Raw genomic sequence first — 23,367 nt, 5'->3', positions numbered from 1 at the left:
TATGTACTGAGATAAATATGAAAGGCAGACTCCATGAAATGCAAGTATTTTAGATGTCAAAGCACCCAGACCAAGCAAGCAGCCACGGAAATCAGATCTGACTTGCATACTTGATCCTGGCATTTGAGGAAATATTTACAAAAAGAAATAGCATGACAGCTATATAACTGAACAGTTTAGTTACGACAGCCTAGATATTTCTCTGCACAAAAGTGTTACCAAGAAGGGCAAGTAACAAGTATACACATTTAGCAGAATTAAACCCTCCTTATCCTTACCAGCCAAGGAAGCTGCCATCTTAGCCTCTGATCTGCAACTGCCATGATGCTGCCCAGGTGATCAGTTATGACACCAGCTATTTAATGATTTGACAGTCATTTTTTTTATTTTATTTTTTTAGACAGATCAAGCTTTAATTTGGTGGTATTTAATCACCCCTGAGTTTGTAATTTTTTACTATACAAATGAAAAAAATAAGACCAACATATATTCTGCTACATTTCTTTGTTAAAATAACCTAAAGCAGTATATAATTTAGTTTGTGTGAAAGTTATAGAATCCTTAAACCATGGTACATATATTTGGAAACTGATCAACCCTGATGTACTGATTGCCCATCTAATTTCTTGAAGTCCTAAAATGGCAGGGACACTGACTGGCACGACAGCGCTTAGAGATGCTTTAATTGGTGACAACCGTGACAATTATTTTTTCCACACACTAAATACATAGAGTATATACAAACACACACCTTTTTTACACCGATTGCTTGTTACAGTGACGATTGCTGTAACAGCAATCCTTTTAATTATAATGAATGGCTTCCACTTATGACAGCTTGCTTACTAAAGTGACTGCTGTAATAGACTACAGCTATCAGATGGTACAGGGCCACTGTGAATGGCCATCACAGTAGTAAACAAGCTGCCGTGAATTAAAGCCATTTGCAACAGTTGTATTTACATGTTATAGTATATATGTTATCGTATATGTTATGTGACTGGTCACAGCGATTAGAGAAAACCTGGGCCACTCCGTGTGATATGATAGGGGCGTACGAGCAGGAAGACACCCCAGGATGCCCTCCCAGAACTGGAAAGCAGCTGTCCTGCCCTATTACAATATTATAGATGGGAAGTGGCTAGGTAACAAGACGAAAGTGGACACATGGGGCGATTCGCAACTTCGGCTCTAAAACTGGTAAAGATTTAAATAAACGTGCCATGGTTTGAGAATAACTTAGTTTGAGAGTGTTATGCAAGACAGGCAACATTTTTTTGAATACATTTTGACTTGATATACAAGCGATGTCTTGATATACAAGTAGTGTCATGTCACAACCGAGTATAAGAGAAGAGCAGCGCCTCCAAGTGTAGCAATATGGTTACATTTAATGAAGGTACAACATTTACCAAAATTCACTTTGCTATACAAGTGCTTTGGATTACAAGCATGTTTGTGGAACTAATTATGCTCTCAATCCAAAATAGATTAAACAGACTTGGGAAGAAACGGAAATTGATCCTTAACCACTTCAGCCCCGCAAGATTTTCCCCTTTAATGACCAGGCCATTTTTTGCAATATGGCACTGCTTCACTGACAATTCAGGTCGTGGGACGCTGTACCCAAACAAAATTGACATCTTTTTTCCCCACAGAGCTCTCTTTTCGTAATTGATCACCTCTGCAGTTTTTTTTTTTCCCAATGGCACAGAAAACAAAGTGACAATTTTTGAAATTATATATATATATTTTTTTTTTTTATTAAAAAGGTAAACCTTTTTTCACCTTAATGCATTAAGGTGAAAAAACATCTGGCAGTGCCAGCCCCCCCAGCTTTACTTAACTGACCCCTCGAAAGTCCCGCGCTCGCCTCCGACATCCTCTTCGTCGCTCAGCCTGGCTGTTGATTGGCTGGATTGAAAGCAGCGCAGCCACTGGGCTCACGCTGCTGTCAATCACATCCAATGACACAGCGCACGGGGGTGGGGCCAAGTGATACCGTGAGCAGCTATAGCCGCCAGCTGTATCACAGGAGCGCTCCCGCAAGTGCTTCTCACCATGCGAGGGAGCTCGCATGAATGTGAGAAGTAGTTGCGGGGGGGGGGGGGGGGGGGGGGGGGGGAGTGCAGAGACAGCCGCCCAGGGACCCCAGAAGACCAGGTTCGGGGGCCACTCTGCAAAACAAGCTGCACAGTGGAGGCAAGTATAACATGTTTGTTATTAAAAAAAAAAAAAAATTCTCTTTACAACCCCTTTAATAATAATAATTTACTGGGAACAGAAAAAACGATACGATACAATAGCCTGAGCAAAAATTAGCTACAGGCCTCAATGAAAGCATATGGAGTATGGAAATTTCCCTAGGGGGTTTTGAGTTGCAGCAAACCAGTCCAAAATATTAAATCAAAAAAGTTTTACAACAATTTATATGTACATAAACAGCTATTTTTTGCAGACGCTATAACTTTTGCACAAATATATACTCTTATTGCGTTTTTTTTTTTTTAACAAAAATTATGTAGCATACATATTGGCCTAAACTGATGAAGTTTTTTTTTTTTAATGAATAGCGATTTATGCCTTCCAGCAATGGATTTTAGAGCTCCTCTTGATGGACAGCTGTGTTTGTACATATTCGTTTTTGCAATAAACTTTGATTTAATATTTTGGACTGGTTTGCTGCAACTTAAAAATTCCATACTCCCTATATTTACTTTTTGCTATAATATTAAAAATAAAAAATCTTCATCCGTTTAGGCCAATATGTATTCATTTTTTTTTTTTTTTTACAAAAATTATGTAGAAGAATACATATTGGCCTAAACGGATGAAGATTTTTTTTTTGTGTGGATATTATAGCAAAAATTAAATGTATGGAATATGGAAATTTCCCTAGGGGGTTTTGATTTGCAGCAGTCCAGTCCAAAATATTAAAAAAGTTTATTACAAAAATGAATATGTACAAACACGGCTGTCCAAACAGGAGCTCTAAAATCCATTGCTGACGGCATAAACCGCTATTCATAAAAAAAATAATAAATAAATCAGTTTAGGCCAATAAGTATTCAAAATTTTTATTTTTACAAATATTAAACACAATAAGTGTATATAGATTTGTTTGTGCAAAAGTTATAGCGTCTACAAAAAAGGGGATAGATTTATGGATTTTACTATTAATGGCAGCGTTCTGCCATTTTTAGCTGTACTGCGACATTGCGGCAGACACTCACATTTTCGGGACCATTGACATTCATACAGCGATCAGTGCTCTAAAAATGCAGATTACTGTGTAAATGTCACTGACAGGGAAGGGGTTAACGGTGTTCCCTTGTGTGTGTTTAACTGTAGGAGGATGGGACAGACTAGAGCAGACAGATCGCTGTTCCTAATTACTACTACGGTTTCTCCTCTCCTGTCAGAATGGGGATTTCTGTATTTACATAGAAAAAAAGAAAACCTTCAAAAAATGGAGTCTCTATAAAGTCGGTATTGCTAGCGGCTCTTGGTACCTTAGCTCAGGGGTGTCAAAACTATTTCATTATGAGCAGCATCAGCATTATGGTTGCCCTCAAAAGGGCTGGTTGTATCTAACACTATAAAAATTTAACCAGGGCTTTTTCCTCAGAGAATAAGTGCAGAAACTCACCCAACCCATGGAGACGTACGAAGCGCTGCAGAATATTCCGTCACCCCAGTCTTCCAATGCTTGCCAAAAGTACATAAACTAGTTGGGCTGATTTTGGTTTGGTAGAGTAAATGGTCCTTTGTCAAAAAGGGTATGATTTTTTAAGTTGCATACCAGAATACCTCTCGGCCCAAAATATGCACTTGCCAACTGCAATACGTACAGTGCCTTGCAAAAGTATTCACCCCCTTGGCTTTTTTTTTTACCAATTTTGTTACATTACAGCCTTTAGGTTCAATGTTTTCTTAATCTGAATTATATGTGATGGTGAAGTAAAATTTGAAGTAAAACTGGAGTTAGTACTTACCGGTAACTCCTTTTCCGGTGGTCTTCCAGGACAGCCCTTGAGAGATGGAGCTCCTCCCATCGACACCGGAAACACATTGCCACAGTTCAAAAGGCGGTCCCTCAGGTCCCTGGTCAGTCATTCACCAAGAACCGAAGGATGGAACTGAAAAACATATAAACCATAACAGGTAATAACATTAGTACATCACTATAATCAAATAAAGGGTGGGATCGTGCTGTCCTGGAAGACCACCGGAAAAGGAGTTACCGGTAAGTACTAACTCCAGTTTTCCCAAGTGTTCTTCCAGGACAGCCCTTGAGAGGATCCCCAAGTACTTACCAGATTAGGGGGGGACCACGGCCTGGAGGACTTTCCTCCCAAAGGCCTGATCCTGACTAGACATTAAGTCCAGTCGGTAATGCCTTGTAAAGGTGGAAAAGCTTGACCATGTGGCTGCTTTACATACCTGCTCCGGGGTGGCACCAGCTCTTTCTGCCCAGGATGCAGACAACGCTCTTGTGGAGTGAGCTTTAACACCCTCAGGAGGATCTCTATTCAAGGCCTTATACCCCTCTGCTATAGCTAGCCTAATCCATCTAGCTATGGTTACTTTTGAAGCTTTCTGTCCCCTACGCTGTCCGGAAAAAAGGACAAAAAGGGAGTCTGAGATTCTGAATGGATTTGTTATTTTAAGATATTCTAGAATACACCTCCTCACATCTAATAAATGAAAACGTTCCTCTTTCTCATTTGCTGCATTTTGACAAAATGAAGGGAGGACAATATCTTGGGACCTATGGAAGCTAGATGCTACCTTTGGTAAGAACCCAGGGTCTGTCTTTAGAATGACTCTGTCTTCTAGGATCTGTAGGAATGGTTCCCTGATGGAAAGTGCTTGGATTTCACTGACCCTACGGGCTGAAGTGATTGCCACCAGGAGAACTGTCTTAAAGGTAATAAGCCTTAGGGAGGCCTCTGAGATAGGCTCAAAGGGTGACCCCAAGAAAGCCTTTAGCACAACTGCTAAATCCCAGGATGGGACTTTTGTGATTCTGACTGGCTTGCGTCTAGCGACTGCCTTACAGAATCTAGCGACAAAAGGATTTTCCTGTAAGCGTTCATCTAGGTATACACTTAAGGCAGCTATCTGTACTTTAATAGTACTTAGGGTTAAACTCTTGTTTACACCTTCCTGTAAAAACTGTAGAATATTAGCCGTATTTATGTCCCGGCTATTCAGCCAGCTATTGAATTTTTTCCAGACTTTTTTGTAAATAGCTCTCGTGACTGGTTTGCGACTCTGTAGTAAGGTCGCAATTACCTCGTCTGACAGGCCCTTACTCCTTAAGATTTCCTCCTCAGTAACCACGCTGACAGCTTCAGTGTGGCGACCTGCGGATGGTAAAGAGGTCCCTGCGACAGGAGGTCCTGTCTGTAGGGAAGTCTTAGAGGCGGACAGTCTGTCAATTGTAGCAACGTTGTGAACCACGGTCTCCTGGGCCAAAAAGGTGCTACTAGAATCAAACAGGTTTTCTCCTTGAGGAATCTTGCTAGGACCCTCGGAATGAGATGAAGAGGGGGAAATGCATACGCCAGACTGAAAGTCCATGGAGTTTGCAAGGCATCTACCGCCAGGGGTTGATCTCCTGGGTTTAGCGAGAAAAAATTGGGAACCTTTGCATTTTTCTTGCTCGCAAAAAGGTCTACCTCTGGTTCTCCCCAGTGAGCTGTTATGAGATTGAATGCCTCTGGGTGTAAGGACCATTCTTGGTTCGAAATCTTTTGTCGACTCAAGAAGTCCGCCTTGTTGTTCAGCTCCCCTTTCAGGTGAACTGCAGAAATGGATTCCAGATTGGCTTCTGCCCACTGGAGAATGCGTCTGGCTACCACCATCAAACGAGGACTTCTGGTTCCTCCTTGTTTGTTTATGTATGCTACAGCCGTCGTATTGTCTGAACGGACTTGTAGATGGTGACCCTGTATTGCGGGGTGGAAAGCTAGAACAGCTCTCAGGATTGCTGTTAGTTCTTTCCAATTGGAAGAGAAACATTTCTCCTCCGGGGTCCACTTGTCCTGGACCCAGCTTGAGCCTAGGTGGGCTCCCCAGCCCCAACTGCTCGCATCCGTTGTTAGTGTTGAAGTGATAGGAAGGACCCAATGAACCCCTTTGTTTAGGTTCTCCCTGTCCTTCCACCACCAGAGGGAGCGTTTTACCCTTGAGGGGATCGATACCTCCTCCTCCAGATCTCTGCCTTTTAATTGTTCTAACAGAAAACCCTGAAGTTCTCTTTGATGGAACCTGGCCCATTGTACGGCTGGAATGGCTGCCGTCATAAGACCTAAGACCGACATTACTTCCCTCACCGTACACTTGGGGCTGCATTGAAGAAAAGATATTCTCTGCCACAGATTCAAAATCTTTTCTTCCGGCAGTATAATTTTCTGATCTACAGACTTGATCCAGTACCCCAGATACAGGATCTCCTGTGTTGGGGTTGTCTTGGATTTCTCCTGACTGACAATCCACCCTAATCGACTCAGACTGAGTTGAGTCAATTCTAGGTCCTGAGAAAGACGACTCTCTGAGTGGGCTGTTAGGAGCAGATCGTCTAGGTAGGGGATAATTGAGACTGATTGAAGCCTCAGAGGAACTAAAGCCTCTCCGAGAACCTTGGTAAAGATTCTCGGAGAGGATGATAGACCGAAGGGAAGTGCTCTGCACTGAAAGTGGTAAACCTTTGTGTCTATCTGCACTGCCATTCGAAGAAATTTCTGGCATTCCTCCCTTATTGGAATGTGCAGATAAGCATCCCTTAGGTCCAGGGTTGCCATAAATGTCTCTTTCTGCAGGAGATTCTTTATGGAATAAATGGACTCCATCCGAAATCTCTTGTAACGGATGGAGCGATTCAGTGGACGGAGGTTCATAATTAGTCTGAATCTCCCTGACGGTTTTCTTACCACAAAGATGTGCGAGTAAAAACCGTCCCCTTGTTCCTGAATAGGGACTGGTGTCAATACTTCTTGATCTACCATTTCCCCTATTAGTAAAGGTAAGGCCCTGGCCTTTTCTGAGTGACTTGGAAGCTTTGTCACCAGAAACTTGGAAGGAGGGTTGCTGTGAAATTCCAGCGCATGACCCCTTTTTATTATATTTAAGACAAACTCGTTCGAGGTTGTCTCTTCCCATTGAGGAAGAAATTTGCTTAATCTTCCTCCCACAGGAACCCTGACGTCACTGGGGTTTGGGATCCTGATTGGGGCGGCTAAACAGTATGCCCCCTTTTCCTTTCCCTTTATGTCCCGACCAATGCTTTTTGGGGGTTGAACTCTTCTCTGATTTAGAGGGTTCCTTAAAGGGACGAAAAAATTTTCTTTGAAAATTTTTCTTTTTTGCGGGAAAGGTTTTCTTTTTGTCCGCCGTCCTTTCTAAGGCGGAGTCTAATTCAGGCCCGAAGACTAAGTCTCCTGTAAAAGGGACGCTGCACAGGCGGGTTTTAGACGCCGTGTCTCCCCCCCAGGTTTTCATCCATACTGACCTCCTTGCTGCCACTGAAAGTGCTGCAGATTTAGCTGTAAATTTAACGGAGTCCGTGGAGGCGTCAGAGATGAAACTGGTGGCCTTAAAAAGCATAGGGAAGGATTTCAAAAGCTCCCCCCTAGGAGTGCCTGCCTTTAAGTGTTCTTGTAGTTGCGATAACCAGAACTCCAGGTTTCTAGCTACACAGGAAGTGGCTAGAGCTGGTTTTAAGCCTGCCATAGAGGCATCCCAGGCCCTCTTTAAGACAATGTCTGTTCTCCTGTCCATGGGATCTTTCAGGTGGCCCATATCCTCAAAGGCCAGATCAGCCTGCTTTGAGATTTTGGACAGAGGGGCGTCTAGTTTTGGATTTTTATTCCAGACCGCCTCTGGGCTCTCATCAAAAGGGAACCTTCTCTTAAGGGACTTAGGAAAGAAAACCTTCTTGTCTGGTTCAGACCACTCCTTAAGGACAAGGTCAGAAAGCACCTTATGTATAGGGAAAACCCTTGCTTTCTTTTTCCCCAGAGCCTCATACATTTGATCATGTCTGGATAACTGAGTTTCTTCCTCCTCAATTTCCAGCGTATCATAGATAGCCCCCATTAGCTCATCTACTTCCTCGAGAGATAATCTATATTTTGAGGCTTTAGATGCTGCTTGATCCTCTTCCTGACCCGAGTCAGTGTCAGAGGATTCGGGACTAATCAACGTGGGGCTAGGCTCCCTGACCATACGGGGCTCCCCTGAGCTGGGTGTTGTAAGGCATGGTGAGGATGAGATTATAGTTGTTTTACTCGTGGAGGCAGCTGCAGCTGATCCCACGTCAGTGATTAACTCCCGGAGGGACTTAAAGGTCGACGCCATTTCCTCTTTAAAGGAGCCCAAAAACTTTGCTAAAGGGGAATCTGCCTCAGATTTAAGCAAGCTTGCAATGCATTGCTTGCATAGGGCTTTGTTAGAGCCCGAGGACAACCTATTCCCACAATTAGGGCACTTTTTGCGGCCTGTCTTGTCTTCCCTTGGCATCTCTTTAGCCTGAAAATAAGAAGACAAAAGGATTTCTTAGCGTCAGCACCATGTCCCTCTTAGAATCACCACTAACAAACAACCTCACTGTGAGTAAACCGCCACCGTGGGGTACTACAGGGCCCAGCCTACAAACACCACCACTCCACCAGAGTAATAGCATGCCCAGCAGCCTACCTGGGTTTGGCTGGTGCCTGTCTCCGCCGGAGTATCCTGGGGAATAGCCTCCATGGTCCCCCTCTGACGCTCCGAATCCCGCCGCTAATCCGGTATAGCTGGACGCTGGTCGGGCTTCACAGGCACAGCGCTGGCTCTCCCTCTCCTCCTTGTACCCTTAGAGACCCGGAACCGGAAGTCTCGGCACGCAGTGATGACGCGGTTCCGCCGGAAGTGAACGCTCGGCGTCTCCGACCCCCTGCAACGAGGAGGGAAGATGGAAGGTTCCACTCACCACTCCTGGGGGAAACCGGCGTCATTCTGCCCCTGGCCACCTCGGCACTGGAAGGAGGAGGGTAACGGGTCTGCTCCGGTTCAGCTGGACGGTACCCGAGCCAAAGAAAAAAGGTATGGACCCAAACTGCAGCCATAAACCAGGACCCGGTCCCTTAGGCTTGCAGATTCTCAGGCAGCCCCTGAGAGGGGCCTCCAGGTTCCTGGCAACATGTTCCTCCGACGGAGGAAACACAAATGACTGACCAGGGACCTGAGGGACCGCCTTTTGAACTGTGGCAATGTGTTTCCTGTGTCGATGGGAGGAGCTCCATCTCTCAAGGGCTGTCCTGGAAGAACACTTGGGAAAACTATTTTACAGAAATTAAAAAAAAAAAAGATAATTGGCATTTGCGTATGTATTCACCCCTTTGTTATGAAGCCCATAAAAAGCTCTGGTGCAACCAATTACCTTCAGAAGTCACATAATTAGTGAAATGATGTCCATCTGTGTGCAATCTAAGTGTCACATGATCTGTCATTAAATATACACACCTTTTTGAAACTCCCCAGAGGCTGCAACACCTAAGCAAGAGGCACCACTAACCAAACACTGCCATGAAGACCAAGAAACTCTCCAAACAAGTAAGGGACAATGTTGTTGAGAAGTACAAGTCAGGGTTAGGTTATAAAAAAATAAATCAAAATCTTTGATGATCCCTAGGAGCACATCAAATCTATCATAACCAAGTGGAAAGAACATGGCACAACAGCAAATCTGCCAAGAGACAGCCGCACACCAACACACATGGACTGGGCAAGGAGGGTAGGAAAGAATGAAAGAATGAATGAAAGAATGAATGAAATACTTGTATAGCGCACAATGCGAACTGAATCGCCTCTAGGTATTTAATCAGACAGGCAGCACAAGGACCTAAGGTGACCCTGGAGGAGCTGCAGAGTTCCACAGAAGAGACTGGAGTATCTTCTGTGGAACTACAATAAGCCGTACGCTCCATAGAGTTGGGCTTCATGGCAGAGTGGCCAGAAGAAAGGAATTAGTTTCAGCAAAACAAAATGTCACATTTTAAGTTTGAGAAAAGGCATGTGGAAAACTCCCAAAATGTCTGATGAGACTAAAATTTAAACCTTTTGGCCAGCAAAGAAAAAACACTATGTCTGGCGCAAACCCAACATATCACCCAAAGAACACCATCCACATGGTGGTGGCAGCATCAGGCTGTGGGGATGTTTTTCAGCAGCTGGGAAACTGGTCAGAGGGAAAGATGGATGGTGCTGAATAAAGGGATATTCTTGAGAAAAACCTGTACCACTCTGATTTCAGGCTAGGACGGAGGTTCACCTTCCAGCAGGACAATGACCCCAAACACACTGCTAAAGCAACACTTGATTGGTTTAACCACTTAAGCCTCAGACCATTTTGCAGGCCAAAGACCAGAGCACTTTTTGCGATTCGGCATGCTCAAATGGAGCTTAATTTTGGTGGTATTTGATTACCCCTGCGCTTTTTAGAGCGACAATTTTGAAAGAAAAAAAAAAAACACACACTTTTATTTACATTTTGCTATATATATATATATATATATATATATATATATATATATATATATCCCCCTCAGTTTAGGCTGATACTTATTCTACATATTTTTGTTAATCACAATAGGAGATTGATTGGTTTGCGCAAAAGTTATAGCATTTACAAAATAGGGGATAGTTTTATGGCATTTTTATTAATTTATTTATTTTTTAATAGTAATGGCTATCATCGTTTTTTATTGTGACTGCGACATTATGGCGGACACAGCGAACATTTTTGGGACCATTGTCATTTATACAGCAATCAGTGCTATACAAATGCACCAATTCCTGTGTAAATGACACTGGCAGTGAAGGGGTTAACTAGAGGTCGACCGATATATCGGCCGGCCGATATTTGCCATTTTTTAATCGGCATGGGCCAATTGTGCTGATAAAAAGGCCGATTAGAACTACAGCATGACTTCTGTAATAGAAGTCAATGCAAATTGCTCCAGTCACTTTCCTCCTCTCTGGAGCAGTCTGCCAAGAAAAGAGTAAAGAGATACAATGTTTACACTTCTTAATGAACTGAACTGTGTGTGTAGGAGTTCTCAGTTTAACCATTTAAAGACTAAATCTTTTCTGACACTTGTTGCTTACAAGTAAAAATCCTGTATTTTCTGCCAGAAAATCACTTGGAACCCCCAAAAATGATATATATTTTTTAGCAGAGATCCTAGGGAATAAAATACTGGTTGTTGCAATATTTTGTCACATGGCATTTGCGAAGAGGTCTTTCAAGCGCAATTGTTTTGGAAAAAAAAATACACTAATGATTTAAGAAAAATAAAAAAAATAAAAAAAACAGTAAAGTTAGTCCATTTTTTTTTGGTCCAAAAGTTTTAACTACCTGTTTTTATTTTTATAGTTTTTTTTAATCTAAATTATACATACAAGTAAACTGACTGGAGGTTTGTTGTGTTTAATATAATTTGGTAAAACGCTGCTAGTTTTAGCTGCGCTTTACCGTCATTTAAGGCTCCATGCACACTGAAGCTCAGATTGCTTGCAGAAAACGCTGGTTGAAAAACCTGCTTTTAACAAAGTTTTGTACTAGCGTTTATGAGCGTTTATTAGCATTAATGAGCGTTTTCACTAAAAATACACAGAGGACACTCCAAAAATCCCACAGTGCATTCCAAACTCCCACACTGCATTGAAAAAAATAGAATGCCGAACACTAATTAACGCGTTTATAAGCTTTATCGGAGTTTGCTTCTTTTTTTTTTGGCGGTGAAAAACGGCACTTTGAACGCGAATTTCTGGCGTTCAGAAAAAAGCGCATAAATTCCACTGCTCATTAAAGCTAAAAAAACGTCCATGTGTGCATGGACACATAGGCTAACAGAGTGGAGTTTATGGGCTTTAAAAAAAAAAAAAACACCCAAACGCCAATAAACTGCAGTTTATGAGCTCCAGTGTGCATGGAGCCTTAGCGGTGCTATTTGGCTGCTAGTGGGGAGCATATAACCAAGCTAGCGGCCGAGAAAGAGGTTAAATGTGCCGTGAAGCGCCGCTGCCAAATCGCACTGCATGCGCTTCGGCAGTGGTGCCCATGCATATCAATGGCCAGGAGTGGTGGAGGAGGGGTATACACCACTCCAAACGTGCTGCTTGCAGGACTTTTTGTAACATCCTGCCAGCGCATCGGCTCAGTGTGAACGCATTCGGGCTTTCACACAGACTGCAGGGGAGCCGTTTTGCAGGCACTTTACAGGTGCAATTTTTAGCCTGAAAAACGCCCCAGTGGGAAAGGTGTCTGTTAGATCTTGTGATTGAAGGGGGGTTCAGAAACAAAATCGGCCTAACATATCAGGGGAAAGCAAATAAATAATCGGCATCATGTATCGCCCATCGTCCACCGTGATTTCTAAATATCGGCATCGGCCAGAGACAAACCCATATTGGTCGACCTCTAGGGTTAACCGCTAGGTGACTGTGGAGGGGCATGGCTGTGTATGACACGTCAATGATCTCTGCTCCGATCACAGGGAGCAGAGATCAGTGACACTGTCACTAGGCAGAACAGGGAGATGCTTGTTTACATTAGCATCTCCCTGTGAGATGATCGCAGGGTATCCCTGTGGGACCTGCGATCGGACTCACCGAGGTCCCTACCGGCGCGCACGCGATGAAATGGCGGGGACGTACCGGTATGCCCATTAGCCTGTCCGTGCCATTCTGCCAACTTACATCAGCTTGCGCCGGTTGAAAAAGTGGATAAGGGGAAACATGTAAATATGTTGGTATGGCCTAGTCAAAGCCTAGACCTCAATCCAATAGAAAATATGTAGTCAGACTTAGATTGCTGTTCACAAGCGCAAACCTTCCAACTTGAAGGAGCTGGAGCAGTTTTGCAAGGAGGAATGGGCAAAAATCCCAGTAGTAAGATGTGGCAAACTCTCAGAGACTTATCCAAAGCGACTTACAGCTGTGATAGCCGCAAAAGGTGGCTGTACAAAGTATTGACTTTAGGGAGGTAAATAGTTATGCACATTGACTTTTTCAGTTAGTTATTTTTTATCCTATTTGTTGTTTGCTTCACAATATAAAATAGATTTAAAAAAATAAAAAAATCTTCAAAGTTGTGGGCATGTTCTGTAAATTAAACAATGCAAAGCCTCAAACAATCCATGTTCATTCCAGCTTGTGAGGCAAAACATGAAAAATGCCAAGGGGGGGGGGGGACTATTTTTGCAAGGCACTGTATATATAAGTTGCGATTTACAAGTGGTTTACCAGAGTTATAGCTGAAGTTATCAGCCATAACTCATGTAAAATAAAAAATTAAGCTGAAAGTGGGGACTGCCCGCTGGCGTTTCTCAGACCTACCATTTTTACTGACATGTTAAGAAACGATCCAACGGTGCAGCCGGCTGGTTACAGAGGTGAACAGAGACCAGGGGCCTTGGAGGACCAGAGTGACGTCACTTCCAGTCTAGTAAACAATTTTTATTTTTTAAAAGCAAAAAAGATCAAAACCATTTAGATTTTTCACTTTGGACCCTTTTGCTACAAGGCCCCGTGCTCCATTTTGTACTCAGGTGGCCAGAGCATTTTTCCTTTTTTATTTTTCAGAATTTGTGAAAGACCCCCAAACCATAAACCAAAAAAAATAAAAAATAAAAATAAAATAAAAAAGAGGTGCTACTGATTCTTGAGACCCTGTGGTATTTGCACAAATGTTTATCAAACCAATATATTTGCAAAAAATACACTAAAACCATTAGCAGATAAATACAGCAAATTTAAAAAAAATCCTACTAAACATAAAAAGTTTAACCTGTATTGAGTTAATAAAATATTTGTAACTTAAAATTGCGCCTTTTTGCAAAATGTTGAAAATTTAATAGACGCAAAAGTGTAAATATAAAAGCTTAACCTGTATGGGTTTAAGAAATCTCTGTAACTTTTACATTGCGTCTTTTTTGCAAAAATGGTTCAAAATCGAACATACGCAAAAATACAAATTTCTCTAAAAATATGAAGGTTTTAATTTTTCCCCTTTACTGTATTCAGAATTTGTGAAAGGGCCCCCCCCCAAACCATATATTTTCTGAAAGCATAGGACCAGTAGAATAAAAAGAGGTTGCTATTGATATTTAAGGCCCCATGATATTTGCGCAAATGTTTATTAAATAATATTTTCGCTAAAAATACACTAAAATCATTAATAGTAGATTCAAACATAGCAAAATGTACAAAATTCCTAGTAATTATAAAAGTTAAAACTGTAATGAGTAAACAATTTTTGTACATTTTAAGTTGCACCTTTTTGTGAAATGGTGAAAACTGAAGGTACGCAAAACCGTAAATAACATTTACTCTAACAATCCAGAGGTTACCATTTTTCACTTACAGCTTTCAGAATTTGAAAAGACCCCTCAAACTAGATATTTTCTAAAAGCACATGACCTGTAAAATAAAAAAGTGCTACTGATTTTTTGGGCCCCGCAACAATTGCACAAATATTCATCTTATCGCCATTTTCACAAAAAATACACTAAAATCTTTAATAGTGCACATAAACTCAACATAACTTACAAAATTCCTGCTAAATTAGTACCAGAGCATCTTTCATATGTGATATACTAAAGTCTATGCCCATGTTTACACGTACAGGGATGCACAGTTGTTCCATGCGTCCCTGTACAGGCAGTTCCATTTATGTAAATTAGGATGCAACAGCTGCACAGGCATAGCTGCTGTTCCCAATATGACATCCGTGTGGGTACCCGATCCCGAACGCAGACCGTGAGAGCTCAAGGACATGCATGCAGACCTACATGGATATAAAGTTGGGAGCAACAGCTCATGCATGTGCTACAGACCAAATTATATCAATGGGACTGCTTGCAGAGATGCATGGAACACCTGCGCATCACTGTAAAGGTACGCGGAGTATCCCCTTTCTCACAAGCACACCGATCAGGTCTGCCTGACCGTTCAGACCTGCCTAATTGGACCACCCATTGTTTTCTATGAAGAGACTGATGTAAACGGACATGTGTCCGTTTACACCCGCCTGCATCCGATCCAGTCCGCTAAAAACAGATGGGGATTCCATTCCCCGGCCATCTAGCAGATCGAAATCGGATGGCATTTGATGGAAATTAACGTTTCCATCCGACCACACCATAGAGCGGGGATTTGCAATTAGCGGACCTCCAGCTGTTGCAGAACTACAAATCCCATGAGGCATAGCGAGACTGACAGCCACAAGCATGAAACCCAGAAGCAGAGGCATGATGGGACTTGCAGTTTTGCAACAGCTGGAGGTCCGCTAATTGCAGATCCCTGCCATAGAGAATAGCGAGCTGTGTCCGTGTCCACTCTGCATCAGCAGAGCGAACACAGACCTATCATCTTCCTGCTCAGCAGGGATCAACAGACAGATCCCCCAGTCACATTAGGGGTTAATAACTGTTCAGCAGGTTGTAATCAGCTGAGCAGAGTTATAGAATTGTTTTGTTCAGCAGAGTCTGCTGAACAATTCTGATATAAACTTATGGTCTTTGAGGTGACCATAAGCTTATAGGAGAGGGAGAAATGAGGTCCGTACGGCGCACGGACTTTGTCACCTGCAGGCACTTAGATCCGTATGGCATACGGACCTGGCAGTGAAAGGGTTAAAAAAGGTAAACAAGAGATTTGGGTTTTCCGACACCAGATCCCTCCATAAAGAGGACACGTCATCCCTTATTTCTATTACAAGGGAGGTTTACAATGGAATAGGGAAGACCAAGCCTTTTCTGGCACTTTGTTTAAATCAGAATTAGGGATGTAGGTAACCTTGACTTTTTGGTCATAGACCTCAGTTAAAGTCCCATAGCCTCTCTTATTTATACATTGATACTAGGGATGGAGGCATGCACACAGATGGTCCACTCTGGCACACTTAGCTTTGTGCCAGATAGGTTTCCTTTGTATGTTTTACAATCCTACATTACTGTGGGTTGAAACATAGGATAGGTTTTTCCTTCTATGTTATATATATTGTTTTTTCGCGATTATAGACATTCCTTAATTATCATTTACACATTCCTGCTAGGTGCAGTTTTCCTTGGGAGGATGGCCGTCATTGCTTTGGTGGGGTTGCGGTCCTTTTGGAAATATGGGAGCTGCGATGCGCACCTTGGATCCGCCCCCTCCCTCTGTCTATTGGCCCGGGCTGATACCACACTACGCATCGACGTCACGCACCGGGCACCTGACATGACATTGACTAGGTCAAGGTCATGGCGCTGTGTACATCCATCAATGTCTGTATGGCAGGGGATTTTGGCGCTAAACGGCGGGCGAATTTCCACGCGGCAGTTGCCGCGCCCCCCCCTTCCACCAGCCCAAGTGACGTTGGCGGCACATTGGCTGGAGTGGAGTACGAGACTCCTCATCATGGGAACAGAATTTGCTTTTTTTTGGCATGTCCCAGTATTCATGAACACTCCACTCTTGACAACACTTTTCTAGTTTTGAAAAGTGCGGAAGGGGTATAATCTATATTCGATTTTTATTGCTGTCAATGTTTTTATTGCACAGATTTCATCTTTTTATTGCAGTAACAGCAAAGCAAGAAATTGAGAACACAGGTGATTGGAAATTGGAACAAGAAACCCCAAAAAGGAATATAACCTCAGGAGATTCTAGATGACCGCCACCCACTCCCACCCCCCCAAAAGTTTTTCCATTACATTGTGTATAGCCCAACTTTCTACCGTTACACTTTTCAGATTTATTCGAGTAGATACTTACTCTCATTTGATCAAGTTTTTCTCTAATCAGTATAAATCCTAGGTGAAGCTTTCCACCAAAGTGATCTGCAAGTCGACGATCGTTGTCATGCAGTCCAAGGTATGCAGAACACACTTCACAAACACGAAGCTTCTGCTGCTGGAAGCTGGAAGCAGGCATTGAATTGCGATATTCATCCTGCATATGTAAAACAGAGAGAAGTTAAGGCTGACAAGGTTACCATACATAAAAACACAGAGCTTACTCTTGTAAAATCCAGCAGTTTACATAAACAGAGAAAGATCGTATAGGTGTTTACACAAAAAAGACCCAACATGGAGGATTACTTATTATCTGAATATCCTTTTAGCTTTAATGATGCCATTATTGAGCCTATATTTTAGGAGAAGGCTATAATGAGGTTAATTTTTCTGAATCTCTCTCTCATATCTATATCTCTATATCCAAGTCCTGCATCTATAAGATAACATCCACTCCTCGTTTTACTTTCTTGGGGGGATACACCGTCTCCAATCTTCGTGTCCAACTATTTGGACACTACATCTATGTACAATGACTATATATGCGCAATAAAATATATATATATATAAAATGTATTGTTTAATCTTTATAAAAGGTTTATACTCAATGGTATCTTTTCCCCCTCCCCCATGTTTCTAATTTAAGGTTCTCTGGTTACAAGTCAATAAATGTGGTTCTGAGAAAGCCATTTTGTGAAACACGTCAACCATCTATGTTTTATTTTTTGTTTTGTTTTTTTACATATATTGTAACTAGAACTGTTGAATTTCAACAGAACATTTTTCATGATTTTAAAACGTTTTTGTAAAAAAATAGAATATATACAATAAATCTATTAGAAAGTAATTTTGTACGAATTCCTCTATGGTACTGCAGCAATCCGTCACGTTGGGTCTTTTTTTTGTAAACTTTATTTAGGATGAGGTATCCCCATAGTGTTTTTGTTCATATAATCTAGATGGTACAGGTGATTTGAAATCAAATCTAGTAGCATCAGTATTGCAACTGGACAACCAATATGCCTTCCTGTCAGATGGAGACTGCACGGGTAACACTAGAAAAATGTAGGCTGCAATTGCTGGTCTCCCTCCAGAAAACGACTGTGCTTTAAAATAAAAATCATTAGAGAAATAGTTGCTTTTTCAGTTAACCGATTGTACCTTCTTGGCTTTAATACTGTGAGGTACTGACCGTGAAAATGTATGCACACAAAAGAAAAATCTGACAAAGGTCTCCTCATTATCAAGCTACTTTTTAAATCTGGGCTCATGTGCATGCTTGCTCCCAAGCAGCATCTATGGAGCCGTGTTATAGACACATGTGCACAGCTCGGCCTCGCCCACCTCCTCCTGATCCCTCAGGAATGCATTAAAAGTACCCAGCCTTTGGAACCACTTTAACAAAGGGTGTTTTGGTCCATTTTGACCCACCTTATCCTGAGTGGACTACAGCAGGAACAAAAAAACTGTTAGCTGCTTGGAAGATGCCGTTTTATTTACAGACCTCCAAGTACCCTTTTCACAGGGGTGTCATCACTTTAGTTATGTTTTTGTGAAGAAAACAAATGGATTCACATTACAGCCCAGTCACATGGGCGTTCGGTCTGGATAATTATGTCAGTTTTTTCAGACAGATCCAGACTGGACCACATTGTATGGGTAGGCGGATGTAAACCGATGATCATCCGTTATCTGCCTATATCAGTAGTCATTGAGATCCATAAGGGCGCACCCTTTCCTATTTAGAACTATGTCCATTTACAGGCAAATTTTTGTTCTTTTGTAACCTATGATGTGTTTCTTCAACCACTCAAAAATGAGATCAAGAAAAACAGATGATCTGTTTACATCTGCCCATCCATAGACATACACATTGTGGTTCAGTGTGGATCTGTCTGAAAAACCCGACAGAATGATCCACACTGACGCCCATGTGAATGGGCCCCAATACAAAGCCAACTTTCCATGTGCAACAACTGTCAAAATGATGTGCTCAGGCATCCTTTTATTTAATGCATACTGTATGCCAGAACCAGTTAGGGAACAATGGTCATATGGAATTCAAACTTGGTGCAGACACCCAAGATTGCAATACTGTATTTTACGACCCAAGACAACCCTTTACACTAGGGATGCACAGAAATTTCGGCCACCAAAACAGATCGGCCGAAAATGGCTCTTTCAGCAAAAAATATAAAGAGAATTTTCGCCGTTACTGGTGCCGAAAATGAGGCGGGGCCTACTGGGCTTGGCCCCGCCCCTGGTGCTGCCCATCACAGGGGTGTCATTCTGAAGCTCCCACCTTTACTCTCTCCTCCTCCTCCCCTCCCTCCCTCCCCACCCATGCTGCAGGTAGCCCATGGGGTCTTAGTGGGAAGTCCCCCTCTCCCCAGCTGTGGCTGCATATGGCTCCTCAGCCGACGTGTATATCGGCTGTGCAGGAGCTTGGGCACGTTGTTTACTATGAAAGTGAAAGCAAGGGAGAGATGTCTAGCAGTGTGTGCTGTGCTCTCTGCCTCCCTCTACAGTGCAGTACCCAGCATGGAGATTAAGGTACAGAGCTGCAGCTGGCAAATTTTAAAAAGGCTGTCTCACACATACATACATACATACACATATATATATATACACACACACACATATACACATACATATAATTTTTTTTTTGTATGCGTGCACGTGTATATGTTATATGTGTGTGCATGTGTGTTTTATGTGTGTATGTTTATATAGGAGTGTGTGTGCTTGTGTGTGTGCTTGTGTGTGCTTGTGTGTGTGCTTGTGTGTGTGCTTGTGTGTGTGCTTGTGTGTGTGCTTGTGTGTGTGCTTGTGTGTGTGCTTGTGTGTGTGCTTGTGTGTGTGCTTGTGCTTGTGTGTGTGTGCGTTTATATGCACTGGTGAGGCACAGGCAGGCTACATGACGGGCACAGCGAGGCTGCATTGATCTCCTGTAGCATGTCCCCAGTCTCTGACCATCTCCTGTATAAAAATATTTTTTAAAAACAGTCAATTTCAGTATCGGTGCTGTTTCGGTATCAGTTTTCGGGATCAAAGAAGATTTTTGGTATCGGTTTCGGCACCAAAAAACCCATTCGGTGCATCCCTACTTTACACTCAACAAAAAGGCCAAAAAGTTGGTCTCGTCTTCTCGTCTGTTACTTCGGTCACATGTAAAAAGATTTGAGAGAATACCAGAAGAAAAAGTACTGAGCAGGTCAAGCAGTGAAGAATTACATTTTCAAAAACATACAATATGAAAGTTTCAGATATTATAGAGCACAGAAGGAAATACATTTGTTAATGGCTAAAGTATTAAAGTGTATTAAAATGCAAGAGATGATAGAAAAGCATTACAAGCAAAGAATAAAATATATGCTATGATATGTGTCATCGAGCCGTCAGTAACAACTCATTTAAGTTGCAAGGTGGGGCCACCATGGATTGGACTTTTCCTCCCTGCATGTCCCACAGATGCTCAATTGGAGAACTGGAGAATTTGAAGACCAAGTCAAAACCTTGAACTTTGTGTTCCTCAAACCATTCTTGAACCATTTTTGCAGTATAACGAGTGTATTATCCTGCTGAAAGAGAGGCTACTGCCATCAGGGAATACCGTTTCCATGAAGGGCTGTACTTAGCATAAATATTTAGGTAGGTGGTACGTGCCAAGTAATATGTACATGAATGACGGGACCAAGGTTTCCCAGCAAAAACATTCAACGCATCACACGGCCACCACCGGCTTGCCTTTTTCCCCCCATACTGCAGCCTATTCCCATCTCTTTTCCAAGAGGACACACCCAGCCATCCACATGCTGTAAAAGATAAAATAAAAAGGGGGGAATCAGACCAGACCACCTTCTTCCATTGTTCCGTGGTCCACTTCTGATACTCACTTCCTATTGTAGGTACTTCTATCTGTGGACACGGGTCAGCATGGGCACCCTGGCTGATCTGTAGCTATGCAGCCCTATACACAAAATGGTAATGCCCATTTTTTTCTGCTTTCAAAACATCAACTTCAGAGACATGTTTACTCGATGCCCAATATATTCCACTAACTTTCTGATGCCATTGCAGCAAGATAATCATCGTTATTCACCTCAACATGTACAATATATATATACATACATACATACATACATACATACATACATAGCTATGATTAAGCGCCATTGAGGCGTGAAACGCGTTAACTATTCATGCCGTTTGCCGTGTTCTGATGATGCAACTGTATTTTTGGATTTTACTCAATTCAATAAGAAGCCTTTTTTGAAGTGTGGCCATCCAGCCATTCCCTTTTCCTACTTCAGTACTGCTTGGACCTTGAAAGGGATGCACCCCAAAGCTTGTCCCGAAAAATAGGTTAGTGCAAATAAAAAATAAGTCACAGACAGTACTCAATTTTCTCCGTCACAACTGCAGGAATACAGCTACATAAAATGATAAAAATGACAGTGAGCTGAGCTACTGAAGGATAAGGGAGGGGGGGGGACGGGGACGGGGGGGGGGGGGGGGGAAGGAGGCATGAAAACAAAAAGCCTGCTGGGCTTTCACCTTAAACTCCTTTTCGTAATACTGTATGTAGCAGGCTTATTTTATGAAGTATACCATGGAGTCATTACTCATCTAACTTGCTGAAGCTCTGATCTTAGCAGCTAGAATAGGAAACACCAGCCAGAAGACACTAGCTAGCCAACGAAAGCACTTTGGTTTCAGTTAGTGGGGGAAAAAAATAAAAATAAAAAAAAGAAGCTCAAGGCAGAATATGAAACGTATACTATTGGCAACTGTTTTTTTCTGGAGTTTGCCAAGAGAAGCTAATGAAAACTGATCTTATTTCAACCAAGCCAACTATGAAGCTATGTATACATTTATAGTGGGGGGTTAAGATTATATAGCACAATCACCAACCTCAGCCTCTCTTTTCCTAGCCTTAACTCTTTCCATTTCCAACAGAATTCTTTGGGAGTCTTCAACATTCCCTTCAGCTCCCAGCTGTTCAGCTTTGGCCAACAGTTTTCCAATCTCTTCATTCAATTCATGAACTTTTTCTGCCTGGAAAGAAAAATACAAAAACATTAAAATAGTTGAGTGACCAATACAACCTCCAAGTTTTTTTTCCCCGTTAATTACTGGCAAGTAAAAACAGAAATTACGCTAAATGCAGTATCACAATAGACAATTGTGGAGCTTTATTTACATATCGCATATCTCCTTATTGCCAAACAAATTTAGAGTAAGTAGGCTGCTATTCGTGCACAGCAAGACTAAGTTCAGACATGTTTTGAAATGTAATCCTCAGTGGGCCACTTTGCTCTCTCTATACTTGTGCCATGGTAGTACAGCTGTAAAAACAGTCACCACCATACACCTACAGCAACTGAAAGAACTAAAAAGAGTAAGCACTAAGCAGTTGTTGGACTGAAAGACTTTAGCTCATCAATGTCCAAGATCACCAGAGTAATATACTGTATACCGTTTTATCCATGGTTTGGCTTCACTTCTAATGGCTCATCCATCGCCAGTTTATTCAGGCTATTGAGCGCCATCTACTTATCTGTTTTTGTTGAATCCTCCAAATGTGAATTGCCAGCTGCACTAGCCCTGGGATTATCACATTTCTTTCCCCCCTTCCCACACAGGAAATTTGAACCACAGCTCTTAGCCCTTGGGGCACATGATCTTGGAGAAGATCCTTGGCCTGCTGTCACCAGGGAGGGGGGGGGGGGGGGGGGGGGGGGAGAGCTGCAGATGTTGGAACACCCTGAAAACTGTTGGAATGTGTAGTCTTTTAAAGCTGTGATACACCTAGGAGACATGTAGAGGTTAATGCCCAACTACAGGATCATTCTAAGTTTGCATTTGCAGATGCACTTTCAAGACTATTAAAATTCTGCCAAATTGAAAATCTGAATGGCTTAGTTTTCCTGTAATTTTGGATTTTCAAATCCCACCGACGTTATCACACCCCTATGAAAATTGCATAGGTCTGTGTGCCAGGGGGGCTTTTCATCTTCCAGCATCACAACTATGTGGGGAAACAGCACTACATTTACCATGAGTCTGAGGTCTGCCCCTGCAGGGAGCCAAAGGAATTACATCATCGCTTGATATAACACAGGGGTAGGCAATGTGGGGCCCTCCAGCTGTTACAGAACTACAAGTTCCATCATGCCTCGGGGAGTAATTTTAACTGCCAGCCTTGCATTGCCTCATGGGAAATGTAGTTCAACAACAGCTGGGGGGCCTTGCTATAACAGGACGACAGCAGAGGGGTTACCAGCCCAGTAGCAGAGAGGGCATTGAGGCCACCTGTCCTGTTCCGGTGAATAAGGTCTGCAGATGTGGAGTACAAAAATGGATATCTCATGATCATTATGCCCATTAAAGCCCTCAACATCTGTTCAAAGTGACAAAAAAACTATATAGATATTAAAACATTTCTACCCAGAGTTCAGCTTTAAATAGAGAAGTGAGAAGCATAGCAAAATGGTGGTGTACGAAAGATGGTAAAGCTTCCAAGTAAAGCCGAACATAA

At 42.4% G+C, this 23,367-nt stretch overlaps 1 protein-coding gene across 1 annotated transcript in view; it reads right to left on the bottom strand.

Moving 5' to 3' along the window:
• The window catches only part of LUC7L (LUC7 like), a 64,377-nt gene that overhangs the window by 14,424 nt on the left and 26,586 nt on the right, over positions 1-23,367 (bottom strand). Inside the window, exons 5-6 of the mRNA XM_077448782.1 lie at positions 21,741-21,884; positions 16,807-16,983 (exon numbers count right to left, since the gene is read on the bottom strand). Coding sequence (XP_077304908.1) covers positions 16,807-16,983; positions 21,741-21,884 — 321 coding nt within the window. The remainder of the gene's footprint in view (positions 1-16,806; positions 16,984-21,740; positions 21,885-23,367) is intronic.

Source organism: Lithobates pipiens, unplaced genomic scaffold (assembly GCF_037356315.1).
Source record: "Lithobates pipiens isolate NorthernLeopardFrog02 unplaced genomic scaffold, aLitPip1_a1.2 Scaffold_22, whole genome shotgun sequence".
Taxonomy (NCBI): domain Eukaryota; kingdom Metazoa; phylum Chordata; class Amphibia; order Anura; family Ranidae; genus Lithobates; species Lithobates pipiens.
Note: the sequence above shows the minus strand (reverse complement) of the source record. Positions and strands in the feature narration are given on the sequence as shown.